At 42.3% G+C, this 14,919-nt stretch overlaps 1 protein-coding gene across 1 annotated transcript in view; it reads right to left on the bottom strand.

Moving 5' to 3' along the window:
* NOTCH1 (notch receptor 1) overlaps positions 1-14,919 on the bottom strand; it is a 111,928-nt gene that overhangs the window by 2,813 nt on the left and 94,196 nt on the right. The window contains exons 26-34 of the mRNA XM_060757486.2: positions 14,212-14,637; positions 12,617-12,765; positions 9,880-10,093; positions 8,004-8,094; positions 6,896-7,061; positions 6,076-6,371; positions 4,381-4,528; positions 4,187-4,284; positions 1-2,326 (exon numbers count right to left, since the gene is read on the bottom strand). The exon at positions 1-2,326 is cut by the window's left edge and continues 2,813 nt beyond it. Of these exons, the coding sequence (XP_060613469.2) occupies positions 917-2,326; positions 4,187-4,284; positions 4,381-4,528; positions 6,076-6,371; positions 6,896-7,061; positions 8,004-8,094; positions 9,880-10,093; positions 12,617-12,765; positions 14,212-14,637 (2,998 nt within the window). The 3' untranslated portion in view covers positions 1-916. The remainder of the gene's footprint in view (positions 2,327-4,186; positions 4,285-4,380; positions 4,529-6,075; positions 6,372-6,895; positions 7,062-8,003; positions 8,095-9,879; positions 10,094-12,616; positions 12,766-14,211; positions 14,638-14,919) is intronic.

A 14,919-nucleotide genomic window follows, 5' to 3' on the forward strand; every position in this document is an offset into this window, starting at 1 on the left:
AGGTCTTTGAGATGGTTCCTTCTCCCTGAAGTCTTTGGAAGAGATGACTTCCCAATATAGTCCCTCTCGTCTCCATCTCATCTGAAGGTCTTCATATTATTCCTCTTCCAATCTGGATGGAAAGTCTTTGAGATGGTTTCTCTTCCTTGAAGTCTTTGGAAGAGATGACTTCCCAACATGGAGGAGAAGATCTGGTTGGAAGATACTAAGGTGGTTCCTCTTCTTTGAAGTCTTTGGAAGAGATGACTTCCCAATATAATCTCATTCTTCTCCATCTCATCCGAAGTTATTGAGATGATTCCTCTTCCTTGACTTGCAGGCTTCAAAAGGGATGACTCCAGTTCCAATATGGTGGAAAAGAGCTGGTTGGAAAGTCTTTGAGATGGGTTTCTCTTCCTTGAAGTCTTGGGAGAGATGACTTTCCAAAATGGAAGAGAAGATCTTGCGATGGTTCCTCCTCCTCCTTGAAGTCTTTGGAAGAGATTACTTCCCAACATGGAGGGGAAGATCTAGTTGGAAGATCTTGAGATGGTTTCTTCTTCTTGAAGTCTTTGGAAGAGTTGACTTCCCAACACGAATGAGAAGATATTGAGACAGTCCCTCTTCCTTGAAGTCTTTGGAAGAAATTACTTCCCAAAATGGAGAAGAAGATATTGAGATAGTTCCTCTTCCTTGAAGTCTTTGGAAGAAATTACTTCCCGACATGGAGGAGGGATATCTGGTTGGAAGATCTAGAGATGGTTCCTCCTCCTTGAAGTCTTTGGAAGAAATTACTTCCCAACACGGAGAGAAGATCTGGTCGGAAGATCTTGAGATAGTTCCTCCTCCTTGACTTAAAACCTTTGGAAGACATTACTTCCCAACATAGTCTCTCTTCTCCACCTGGTCTGAAGTCCTTGAGATGTCCCTTCCTCCTTTACTTGAAGGCCTCAGGGATGTGTTGCCCCATCTGCGAGGAGGGCATGCTGGTGGGCGGGCTGGAGATGCCCTCGGACCAATCGGAGAGGTTGGAGTGCGGTGAGGAGCTTGACCATTGGTCGGGCGACTCCGGGGATGGGGTCAAGAAGGGGTGGTCAGAGACCTGGATCTGGTGGCTGGGCGTATGGTCCAACGGGGAGGAGTAGCTGTGCTGGGAGGGTGGGGTGAGGAACTGGGTGGTGGTCATGGGCTGGGTTAGCGAGGTGGTGGCCAAGACTTGCGTGTCTTGGGGCAAGATGGCGGCCAAGGCACCGTTGCTCACCTGCTGGAGGTCAGGCTGAGTCAAGTCGCTTCCGAGGAAGTTTGGTGTCACCTGGGGATTGGCACCGGTGCCGATGGAAGGCTGCTGCGATGGCGGTTGCTGCATGTTTTGCTGCTGCTGTTGTTGCTGGATCTGTTGAAGTTGTTGAGCCTGGAGAAGGTGTGGTTGGGCACTGGCGGTGGCCAAGCGGCCATTAGAGAGGGCCTGGAAGCCCATCATTTGGGACAAGGCGGTGTTGGGCAAGCCGTTGTGTAAAGAAGTAAGGAGGCCATGCTGGAGAGGGCCTTGGTTCGGCAGGTGAAGCCCCGGCGGGAGGCCGTTGTTGCCCCGCATTGGGTTGTACTGGTTCTGGACCATCCCGTTGAGCCTCGTCAGCCAATCGCACTGCCCGCCGCTCACGGTGAAACTCAACGGGGCGCCAGAGTTGGGACTGGAGACGGGCAAATGGGTGAGGCGAGGAGGCACCGGGTCGAACGGCTGCATCCGGTTGGCGGCCATATTCAGATCTTGCTTGGTGACCAAGTTGAGATGGTTCAAGCTCATGTGGGCATCAGGCATGCCGGGCAAGTGGTTGAGGGGCATGGAAGGGGATGACTGGAAAGGGGAGGTCATCAAGGGCGGGGAGGCGACGTCCGAGAGGTAGCCGCGGGGCGACTCCAAGGAATCGACGGGCGAGAGGACGTTGGAGGTGTCCAGCAGGCAGCCTTTGCTCTCCTGGGACTTCTTGCGGCGGGCTTTGAGGTCCTTGGACTCCTTCCCGTTGCAGGCTGTGCCCTTCATGCTCGGCTTGCGGGCCTTCTTGCTCTGGAGGCCGGCGGGCTTCAGGTTGCCGATGTAACTGCTGGGCGAGCAGAGCGGGGAAGACAGAGCCGGGCCCCCGAGGCCCCCATTGTGCAAGGCCGGGCTCCGCACCAGGTTGTACTCGTCCAGCAGGCGCACAATGTCGTGGTGCATGCGCTCCTGGGCGATGTCGCGGGGAAGGCGGTCCATGTGGTCCGTAATGTCGCGGTTGGCAAAGTTGTCCAGGAGGACCTTGGCAGTCTCATAGCTCCCTTCCCGGGCCGCCAGGAATAGAGGAGTCTCTTCCTAGAAGCACAAGAAGGAGGAGGAAGAGGAGGAGGAGGAGGGGATGGAGAAGGAGAAAGAGAAATGCATTATTACATTTATTATTTTACTCTATTTATTATTGTTATTATATTACATTAATTATTTTGCTCTATTATTATTACATTTATTTTACTCTATTTATTATTATATATTACATTTATTTTATTCTATTTATTACTATTATATTGCATTATTTTACTCTAATATTATTATTATTATTACGGTACATTTATAATTTAACTCTATTTATTACTATTATTATTATATTACATTTATTATTTTACTCTATTTATTATTATTATATTACATTAATTATTTTGCTCTATTATTATGACATTTATTCTTTTACACTTTTATTATATTACATTTATTATTCTACATTATTAGTATTGTATTACATTATTTCATTTTATTATTATTATTATATTTATTATTTCACTCTATTATTATTATTATTACGGTACATTTATTATTTTACTATATTTATTATTGTTATTATGACATTTATTCTTTTACTCTATTTATTATTATTATTATATTACAATAATTATTTTACTCTATATATTATATAACATTTATTATTCTACATCATTAGTATTATATTACATTATTTCATTTTATTACTATTATATTTATTATTTCACTATTATTATTATTATTATGGTACATTTATTCTTTTACTCTATTTATTATTATGACTGTTATTTTACGCTATTATTATTATGACATTTATTATTCTACATTATTAGTATTATATTACATTATTTCATTTTATTATTATTATTATATTTATTATTTCACTCTATTATTATTATTATTACGGTACATTTATTATTTTACTCTGTTTATTATTGTTATTATGACATTTATTCTTTTACTCTATTTATTATTATTATATTACAATAATTATTTTACGCTATTATTATATAACATTTATTATTCTACATCATTAGTATTATATTACATTATTTCATTTTATTATTATTATATTTATTATTTCACTATTATTATTATTATTATTATGGTACATTTATTATTTTACTATATTTATTATTATTATGTTACATTTATTATTTTACTCTATTATTATTATGACATTTATTCTTTTACTCTAATTCTACATTATAAGTATTATATTACATTATTTCATTTTAAGATTATTATATGTATTATTTCACTCTATTATTATTATTATTATTATTATTATGGTACATTTATTATTTTACTCTATTTATTATTGTTATTATGACATTTATTCTTTTACTCTATTTATTATTATTATATTACATTTATTATTTTACTCTATTATTATTATGACATTTATTATTTTATTCTATTTATTATTATATAACATTTATTATTCTACATTATTAGAATTATATTACATTATTTCATTTTATTATTATTATATTTATTATTTCACTCTATTATTATTATTATTACGGTACATTTATTCTTTTACTCTATTTATTATTGTTATTATGACATTTATTATTTTACTCTATTTATTATTATTATATTACACTTATTATTTTACTCAATTATTGTTATTCCATTTATTATCTTACTCTATTTATTACTATTGGAAGGATACGTAAGCACATTTACACTGAAGAAAATTAGAATAATGGTCTAATCAGAGTTGGACAGTCTTATCTGAAATTACAGTATTATGTAAATATTCAAAAACCTTGAACCTACAGATGCCTCAATTAATGTCGTTTCATTATTATCTATTTTTATTTTGCAATTTACCCGTAGCTGCTGCATTTCCCACCCTCGGCTTCTACTCAAGTCCGTACGTTTCCCAGTTTTTTGTGGCCAGGGCGCCTTGCTCACCTTGTTGTCTTGCATGTCCTTATTGGCCCCATTCTTCAGCAACACCAGGGCCGCGTCCACGTTATTCACGGCCGCAGCCCAATGGAGAGCGGACTTCCCTGCAGAGAGAAAGGGGAGCGTTATCCACTTAGGGAGACTTCCCAAACACTCTTATCGCCATCGATGTCCGCTCTTTGCCTCGGTTGGGTCGGTACCTAAGTCGTCGATGGCGTTGACATCCGCGTGGCAGCTGATGAGGTCTTCCAGCATGCCTTCCACAGCCAAACGGGCCGCCAGGATGAGTGGCGTGGTCCCGTCTTGCATCCGCGCATCCAGGTCGGTGGCTCTGTTGCGGATGAGGATCTGCCCGGTTCGGAAAGAGAAAGGGGTACATCCCATTGAGACACAAACACTGGGCTTCTTTCTCATGCAGATAGACAGCTTCGCTCTCACACCAAAGTCACACAGGAGCTTCACAAAGTAGCTTTATACACACAGCAGCCTTCACACACAATAGCCTCCAACCTGGGGCTTCTCAGCCTGAAGACTATTAATACTGAGGCCTACCTCACACTGAGGCTCTCTCCTACTGAGGTCTTCTTGTACTGAGAGCTACGAACACACTGAGGCTCTTCTCCCACAGAGACCTCTCACAGACTGAGAGCTACTTGCACTGAGGCCTTTCTCCCACTGAGGTCTCTCAGACCGAAGCCTAATAAAACACAGAGGCCCTTCTCCCACAGAGACCTCTCACATAGTGAGGACTACCTCAGACTAAGGACTACTCACACTGAGGCCTTTCTCCCACAGAGACCTCTCACCTCAGGCTGAGGGCTACTCACACTGAGGCCTTTCTCCCACTGAGATCTCTCAGACTGAAGCCTACTAACATTGAGGCCCATCTCCCACAGAGACCTCTCACAGACTGAGAGCTACTCACATTGAGGCCTTTCTCCCACTGAGGTCTGCCAGACTGAAGCCTACTAACACACTGAGGCCTTTCTCCCAGAGAGGTCTCTCAGACTGAAGCCTACTAACATTGAGGCCCATCTCCCACAGAGACCTCTCACAGACTGAGAGCTACTCACATTGAGGCCTTTCTCCCACTGAGGTCTGCCAGACTGAAGCCTACTAACACACTGAGGCCTTTCTCCCAGAGAGGTCTCTCAGACTGAAGCCTACTAACATTGATGCCCTTCTCCCACAGAGACCTCTCACAGACTGAAGGCTTCCTCAGATTGAGGGCTACCTCAGACTGAGGGCTACTCACACTGAGGCCTTTCTCCCACTGAGGTCTGCCAGACTGAAGCCTACTAACATTGAGGCCCTTCTCCCACAGAGACCTCTCACACAGGGAGGGCTACCTCAGACTGAGGGCTACTCTCACTGAGGCCTTTCTCCCACACAGGTCTCTCAGACTGAAGCCTACTAACATTGAGGCCCATCTCCCAGAGACCTCTCACAGACTGAGGGCTACCCACACTGAGGCCTTTCTCCCACTGAGGTCTCTCAGATTGAAGCCTAGTAACATTGAGGCCCATCTCCCACAGAGACCTCTCACAAACTGAGGGTTACCTCAGAGTGAGGGCTACTCACACTGAGGCCTTTCTCCCACAGTGGTCTCTCAGGCTGAAGCCTACTAGCATTGATGCCCATCTCCCACGGAGACTTGTCACAAACTGAGGGCTACCTCAGACTGAGGGCTAATCACACTGAGGCCTTTCTCCCGCAGAGGTCTCTCAGACTGAAGCCTAACAACACATAGAGGCCCTTCTCCCACAGAGACCTCTCACAGACTGAGGTCTGCCAGACTGAAGCCTACTACTGTTGAGACCCTTCTCCCACTGAGGCCCTTCTCCCACTGAGGTCTGCCAGACTGAAGCCTACTAACACACTCAGGCAACGCTCACCTGAAAGACACCCTGAGCGTCAGCCGAGACGGCGGCGTGGAGGGGGGTCTTGCCCATGTGGTCCTGGATGTTGGCGTCGGCGCTGGCTTCCAGGAGCCTCTTGGCCGCGTCCGAGCGGGAGTAGCGGGCGGCCAGGTGGAGCGCCGTCTCGCCCGTGCGGTCCGTCTGGTTGTGCAGGTTGGCCCCTTGGTAGATGAGGTCCGAAATGACCGCCGGCGCATCCTCCTCCTCCTCGCTGTTGCCCGTCTCCAGGCCGCCCCCGCTGCAGGACGCGATCATCAAAGGGGTCAAGCCGTCTGCAAAGAGACACAAGGGAGGGTCCCCCACTTAAGGCATATTGGCGCCAAGTAGGGTCGGAGGTTGCCATTGTCTATCCTGTCCCCACTCTGTTTATTACACAATCAAAGCCCTCCCGACAGATGGCCATCCAGCCTATCATAGGATCCTAGAATCCTAGAGCTAGGAGGGGTTCCCAAAGGCCATCCAGTCCAACCCCCTGTTACAAAAGCACAATCAAAGCCCTCCCGACAGATGGCCATCCAGCCTATCATAGGATCCTAGAATCCTAGAGCTAGGAGGGGTTCCCAAAGGCCATCCAGTCCAACCCTGTTACAAAAGCACAATCAAAGCCCTCCCGACAGATGGCCATCCAGCCTACCATGGGATCCTAGAATCCTAGAGCTATAAGGGGCCATCCAGTGCAACCCTCTTCTGCCTTCATGCAGGAAAAGCACAACCAAAGCCCCCCAGATAGATGGCCACTTAGCTCCTGTTTGAAAGCCTCCCAGGAAGGAGCTTGATGGGAGGGCGGTCTGCTCACCTGGCCCACGGACGTTGACGTCCATGCAGTCAGCGTCAATTTCGCCTTGGGGAGGAGTGGGCGCCATGGACGAAATCCGCAGATCGGCGGCATCCAAATGCTGCTGGGTCCACTGCCTGTGGTCAGTCTGGTCATCCATGTCTGGCAGCATGGCCTGCTCCTCCACCTGGAAGACAAACACACCAGGAATGAAATCAACTAACCCGAAGTTCCCCAAAAGCACACAGCAATCTCCCAAAGTGGACAAGAGCATGAGGCCCGGAGGCTGCTCCCTCGAAGCCCTAAAGTCCTGTATTCTTGCATTAGCACTCTTAAGTCAAAACACTGCTTGTATGTCAAAGCAAAAGCAGGTCAGAACGACGGCTCCTAACTCCTAAAACGTGTCTAGATCAAGGGAGTCAACAATTTAAGAGAAATATTGACTGTAAGCTGGAAGATGTCCAGAAAAGGGCAACCAAAAGGATCAAAGGTCTGGAGGCCATAAATAATCGCTCTGAGGAGCAGCTTAAAGAGTTGGGTCTGTTTAGCCTGCAGAAGAGAAGACTGTGAGGCGACACGAGAGTCATGTATAAATATGTGAAAGGGCTTGTTTTCGACGAAGCCATGGGTTCAAATGACAGGAAAGGAGATTCCACCTGGACATTAGGAAGAACTTCCTAACCGTGAGAGCTGTTCAACAGTGGAACTCTCTGCCTCAGAATGCTCAGAATCCAGTGGGGGGCTTTTAAACAGAGGGGTGCATTGATTGTGCTTGACAGAAGGGGGTTGGACTAGATGGCCCTTGGGGTCCTTTCCAACTCTATGATTCTTTGACCTCCAAATGAGAGGATGGATTGGACATTAGTTTGAGAGAGGAGCCTCAGTGTGCTGAAATCCACAGGCATCAATGGCACTCAGCTTATAGGAGGCTGGATGGCCATTTGTCAGGGGTGATTTGAATGCAATATTCCTGCTTCTTGGCAGGGGGTTGGACTGGATGGCCCATGAGGTCTCTTCCAACTCTATGATTCTATGATTCTATGATTCTATGAGACGCTGTCTGGCCAACACCAGGCACCATCCGATCCCTCCCAATAGATAGCCTAACAAACCATTCCTGCCAACTTACCCTGAACCGGTTGGTGTCCAGCGTCTCTTCGTTGCCCCATTCATTCTGGTTGTCATCCATCAAGGCGCCGTTAGAAGCATTCTTCAAGGGTCTGGATGGAAGAAGAGGCATTAGATTTGCTGTTAGAACAGGCCCTCCAGGTGTTTTGGACTTCAACTCCCACAATTCCTTCCTTTCCCCCCTATTAAGCATATTAGTTTGCCTCAGTAGGAGAAAAGCCTCAGTCTGGGAGAAACCTCAGTGTGAGTTAAACCTCAGTGTGAGGTAGACCTCAGTGTGAGAAGGCCCAGGTTGAAAGCCTCGTGGGTAAAGGTCCAGTGTGAAGGCTGCTGTGTGTAAAAAGGCTACTGTGTGTAAGTTTGGTGTGAGAGGAAGCTCAGTGAGAGCAAAGCTTTTTATATCTGCATGAGAAAGAAGCCCAGCGTGGAAGCAAAGAAGGAAGTATAAAGAACGTTCTTTGTGTTATGGAAACCTTGTTCTTGTAAATAGTGCAACCGTATTATTTTGCTATAAAGACAAGCTTCCTAAGCAAGTGATAACATTTTGTCTGTATGTTTTTGTTCTTTTTGTCACTTTTGACGCAATGTATTAAAGGTATTGAATGTTTGCCTATCTGTGTAGCTTGTAATCCGCTCGGAGTCCCCTTGAAAGGATAGAGCGGAATATAAATAAAGTGTATTATTGTTATTATTATTGTTGTATTGTTATTGCTATATTACTATTATTATATTATTATTGTTGTTATATTACTATACATTATATTATTATTGTATTATTATTGTTCTTATATTATTATTATTATTGTTATATTACTATATATTATATTGTTATATTATTATTATATTATTAGTATTATTGTTGTTCTTTTATTATTATTGTTATATTACTATATATTATATTATAATATTATTATAGTTGTTCTTATATTATTATATTGCTATTTTGTTATTATATTATTGTTGGTTTTGTTGCTGCCATATTACATTGTTATTGTTATATTGTTGTTATATTATTATTATTATTATTATTATTATTATTATTATTATTATTATGTGACTCACTTCAACCCCACCAAATCCTCTCCCAACGGGTCCCGGCGCTTCTTCTTGCTATATTATTATATTATTATTATTATTATTGTGGTTGTTGTTATATTACTATATATTTTATTATTATTATACTATTGTTGTTCTATTATTATTATTGTTATATTACTATATATTATATTATTATAGTTGTTCTTATATTATTATTATTATTATTATATTATTATTATATTGCTATTTTGTTATATTATTGTTGTTTTTGTTGTTGCCATATTATATTATTGTTGTTATATTATTGTTATTATTATTATTATTGCTGTTGTTGTTGTGTTGCTATTTTGTTATTATATTGTTATTGTTATATTGTTGTTATATTATTATTATTATTATTGTGGTTGTTATATTACTATATATTATATTATTATATTATTATAGTTGTTCTTATATTATTATTATTGTTCTTATATTATTATTATATTGCTATTTTGTTATATTATTGTTGTTTTTGTTGTTGCCATATTATATTATTGTTGTTATATTATTGTTATTATTATTATTATTGCTGTTGTTGTTGTGTTGCTATTTTGTTATTATATTGTTATTGTTATATTGTTGTTATATTATTATTATTATTATTGTGGTTGTTATATTACTATATATTATATTATTATATTATTATAGTTGTTCTTATATTATTATTATTGTTCTTATATTATTATTATATTGCTATTTTGTTATATTATTGTTGTTTTTGTTGTTGCCATATTATATTATTGTTGTTATATTATTGTTATTATTATTATTATTGCTGTTGTTGTTGTGTGACTCACTTCAGCCCCACCGAATCCTCTCCCAGGGGCTCCCGGCGCTTCTTCTTGCTAGACTCGGTCACTTTGAACCCTTCGGGGAACCAGAGCTGCCCATGTTCCCTGCGCCGCTTGCGGGAGGCCAAGACCCCGACGATGATGAAGAGGAGGAGGAAGAGCGCCGGCACCACCACGTACATCGGATACCACGGGTTGCCCTTCGGCGGGTCGGTCTCGCCTGGAAACAAGGAAGGGGAAAAAGGTTCAGGAGGAGCCCGTCAACGGGAAGCTTTATGGACAGCTTTTCAGCCTCCCCAAAAGGGTCAAGAAGGACCCCAAAAGGACTTCTTGCTCCTGATGCTCCATGCCAAGGTCCACGGTTTGAAAAAGAAACAGAAGGAGGCGATCCAAGTGGAGCGTCACAAGCAATGTTTGCGTTCCAATCGGTAAACATTCAAAACGATTTCGTATTTTAACAGGGGGACTTAAACCCTCTCACTTCTAGATACCCTTCCTCTATATCCCCCTTCACCTCGTTCCTTCCTTCTTCTCCATCTATTTCTCTGCCTTCCCTTTACCTCCTTCGGTTTTCCTTTCCCTCCTTCCCCTCTTCCTTCTCCTTCTTCCTCTTCTCCATCTGCCTTCCCCTTTCCTCCTTCTTCCCCTTTATCTACTTCTCTGCCTTCTTTTTTCTCCCCTTCTTCTTCTCATTTCCTTCTCTCTTCTATTTCTCTGCTTTCTCCTTTCTTTCTCCCTTCTTCTTTTCATTTCCTCCTCCTTCTTCCCCTTTTCCACCCACTTCTCTGCCTTCTTTCCTCCTTTCTCCTCCTTCTGCTTTCCTTCTCCTCCTTCCCCTCTTGTTTCCTCCTCCTCCTTCCTCTTCTCCACCTACTTCACTGCCTTCTTCTTTCCTCCTCTTTTCCTCCTTTCCTTCTTCCTTCTTTTAATTTCCTCCTCCTTTTTCTTCGTCTGTTTCTATGCCTCTCCTTTTCTTCTTTTTTGTTTTCTCCTTTTTCCCCTTCATCTATTTCTCTACCTTCTCCTTTCCTCCTCCTCCTCCTTCCTTCTTTTTGTTTCCTCTCCTTTCTTCTCCTGCTCCACCTACTTTTCTACTTTTTCCTTTCCTCCTCCTTTCCTCTTTGTTTCCTCTTCCTTCTTCCCCTTCTCTATCTGTTTCTATGCCTTCTCCTTTCCTTCTTTTTTGTTTTTTCCTCCTTCCTCTTCTCCTTTATCTACTGCCTTCTCCTTTCCTCCTATTCCTCTCTTTCCTCCTTCTTGTTTCCTCTTCCTTCTTCCCCTTCTCCACATAATTTCTACTTTTTCCTTTCCTCCTTCCTTCCTTCCTTCCTTCCTTCCTTCCTTCCTTGTTTTCTCCTCCTTCTTCCCCTTCTCCATCTACTTCTCTGCCGTCTCCTTTCCTCCTCCTTCGCCTTTCCTTCTTCCCCTTCTTTGCTAACTATACCTTTTCCTTTCTTCTTCCTCCTTCTCCTTTTTGTTTTCTCCTCCTTCCCCTTCTCCCTCCTTCTCTGCCTTCTCTTTTCCTCCTCCTCCTTTTCCTTTCCTCCTCCTCCTCCAAGTACTTTTCTGTCTTCTCCTTTCCTCCCCTCTCTCTCCTCTTTCTTTTCTCTTCCTCTTCCTTCTTCCCCACCTACTTTTCCACTTTTCCCTTTCCTCCTCCTTTCCTTCCTCCTTTTTGTTTTCTCCTCCTTCTTCCTCTTCTCTATCGACTTCTCTGCCTTCTCCTTTCCTCCTCATTCCCCTTTCCTTCCTCCTTCCCTTCCTTTTCCTCTCCTCCTCCTTCTTCCCCTTTTCTGCCAACTTCTCTGCCTTCTCCTTTCTTCCTCGTCCTCCCCTTTTCTTCTTCTTTTTGTTTTCTCCTCCTTTCCCTCCTCCATCTCCTTCTCAGCCTTCTCTTTTCCTCCTCTTCCTTTTCCTTTCCTCCTCCTCCTCCATCTACTTCTCCGTCTTTCCTTTCCTCCTCCTCTTTCTCCTCCTTCCTCTTTCCTTCCCTTCCTCCTGAACCTTTTTCCTCCCTATTTTTTGGCCGACATTCATTCCTAAGAATGCCTCCAGCTCATTGTGAGAAAAAGGAGGAAGACGAGGCCATTCTTTTTTTTTGCCTCCGCGATTCATCAGCATTGCAAACTCTCTTCCTTGAAAGATTGAGAGAAGAGGGATTAAGCCCACTTCAAATCGTTGCCTCCGCATCGAGCCGTTTAAATCCAAACGGATTGAAAGGGGGATTTGGAAGACGCTTCGGTGTGTCATGGATCGATGGGGTGGAGAGGCCCTGCAACTCCTTTTTTTCTTTCCAGCAGCAACAATTTGAAAATGAGACGAGAGAGAGAGAGAGACGCTTGGAAAAAAGATCAACCGCATGATGTCTCCTTCCACGTTTGATCGTGTTTGTTTATGGGATCGCGAGGAAATTGATCAATACAGACATCGCATTTGTGTTCACAGTCTAAGGCAGGCATGGGCAAACTTGGGCCCTCCAGGTGTTTTGGACTCCAACTCCCACAATTCCTAACAGCCTACCGGCTGTTAGGAATTGTGGGAGTTGGAGTCCAAAACACCTGGAGGGCCCAAGTTTGCCCATACCTGGTCTAAAGAATGGTCTTCCTTTGCTAAATATGTTGTTTTCTATTATTATGTACTAGTTTGGGTTTTCAATAGGGCAAGCATAGGGATTTGTAGTATGGAGAGGTCCCAGGCCAAAGGCCTTGCTAAACTGTTACTCCCAGGCTTCCCTCGAGCTTACTTTTCACGGCTTCGATTTGGTAGGGAATGTCCAGGCTGCCCATCGAGGCCAGGGCTCCCAGGAAGGCGGCCACCTCCTTGGTGCTTTGGAAACACTGCGAGGAAGACTGGATGCACTGCCGGTTGTCGATCTCCAAGTAAACAATGGAGCTGTAAGGAAAATAAAGGGAGGGGGAAAGATGAAAGGCTGACAGTTCAAAACCCGGGTCCGGGTGAGCTCCTGGCTTTTATGACTTGGACTTGGAGGTCTTTGAGGGAAAATTCACCTTGATTTGGGGGAGTTATAGTTTTTATTATTATTATTATTATTATTATTATTATTATTATTATTATTATTTATTGTTGTTGTAGTTCACCTACACCCATTATTATTATTATTATTATTATTATTATTATTATTATTATTATTATAGTTCACCTACACCCAGAGAGCACTGTGAACCCAAACACCGATGGATCTGCACCAATAATAATAATAATAATGATAATAAATGCACTTTGGCCCCATGGCTTCCTTTCTTTTCCCCTGAAGCTCATATTGTTAGCTGCCTTGAGTCTCTATGGTGTGAAAGGCAGGATAGAAATAAAGATGATAATAATAATGATAATATAGTGAAATAATAACAATATATAGTATAATTATAATAGATAGTATAATAATAATATAGTGAAATAGTAACAATATATAGTATAATAACAAGGTAAAAGTAATAACAATATGTATGTGTGCATTCAGAGTTCACTAAGAAAAACAATAATGTAGTAAAATAATAATAATATACAGTAATAACATTATATAGTATAATTATAATAGATAGTATAATAATAATATAATGAAATAATAACAATATATAGTATAATAACAAAGTAAAATAATAACAATATGTATGTGTGCATTCAGAGTCCACTAAGAAAAACAATAACATAGTAAAATAATAACAATATACAGTATAATAACAATATATAGTAAAATAATCATTAGTATAGTAATAATATAGTAAAATAATAACAATATATAGTATAATAATAACAATATAACAATAATAACAATATGGTAAAATGATAATATATAGTATAATAATAAAGTATAATAATAACATAGTAAAATAATCTACATATATAGTATAATAATAAAGTATAATAATGATATAGTAAAATAATAACAATATAGTAAAATGGTAAAACTATATAGTATAATAATAATATAGTAAAGTAACAATAACAATACTTTAATATAATAATAATAATAATAATAATAATAATAATAATAATAATAATAATAATGCACTTTGGCAGTTCGGTGACCCATGACTTTCTTTCTTTGCTGTTTAGGCTCCTTATTCCGAAACCAATGGTGCATTCTCCATTGTAGAATTAATGCAGTTTGGTGCCTTTTGGACTGCCATGATTCAATGAGATGGCATCCTGGGAGGTGTAGTTTGCACTCGTTGGCTGAGGAGGCGCAAGACCATGATGCCATGGGAGTGCAAGTGGGGTCCAACTGCATTCACCCAACAGTGCAGATGCGCCCTAAAAGCCATGGCTCTAAAGGCAAAGCCATTGAAGAAAGAGAAAGCCAACGCGACTTCTCCTTACCCAGAGACATCCATCTGGCCCAGCTCTCTCCTATGCCGACCACCGACCGCTGAGTAGAGCGAGGCCTTCACCCTCAGGACCACGTCCTCCATGTCCGGCCACTCCTCCGCCGACCGCTTGACGTGGTGCTTCTTCAGCTCCTCGGGGTTCCCGAAGTAGGGGAAGATCATGTACTCGCCCTTGGGGTCCTTCTTGAAGACCACGTTGGTGTGGAGGATGCGGCTGAGCTCCCGCAGGAAGTTGAGGGAGTTGTTCTTGAGGGCCTCGGGGGCGATGAGCACCACCACCACCAGCGTCCCTTCGGCCAGCTTCTCGGGGACGTCGTTGGCGCAGTCCAGGCCGTCCCACTCGCACTCGGCGTTGTTGCAGCCTTGGTCGCAGTGGCCGTCCAAGAAGTGGTCCTTGCAGTACTGGTCATAGAGAGGGCTGCAGAGCAGAGAGAAAAGGGGGAAGAAATGAACCCTGGGAGTAATTTTGGAGGTCCCACAAATATATCACGGGCCACTACAGGCCTCAAAATGTACGGAAAGATTCCAAAATGGCATTGGCTAGAAATCTAGATTCGGTTGGTTGGTTTCTTACCTGTCCACCTGCCAAGCTACCTTGCCTTCCTTCCTTTCTTTTCTCTTTCCTTCCTTTCTCTGTTCTTCCTCTCTCCCCTTTCTTTCATCCTTTTCTCTCTTCCTCCATCTTTCTCGATCTCTCCTT

The sequence above is a fragment of the Anolis sagrei genome, chromosome 11 (genome assembly GCF_037176765.1).
Source record: "Anolis sagrei isolate rAnoSag1 chromosome 11, rAnoSag1.mat, whole genome shotgun sequence".
Taxonomy (NCBI): Eukaryota; Metazoa; Chordata; class Lepidosauria; order Squamata; family Dactyloidae; genus Anolis; species Anolis sagrei.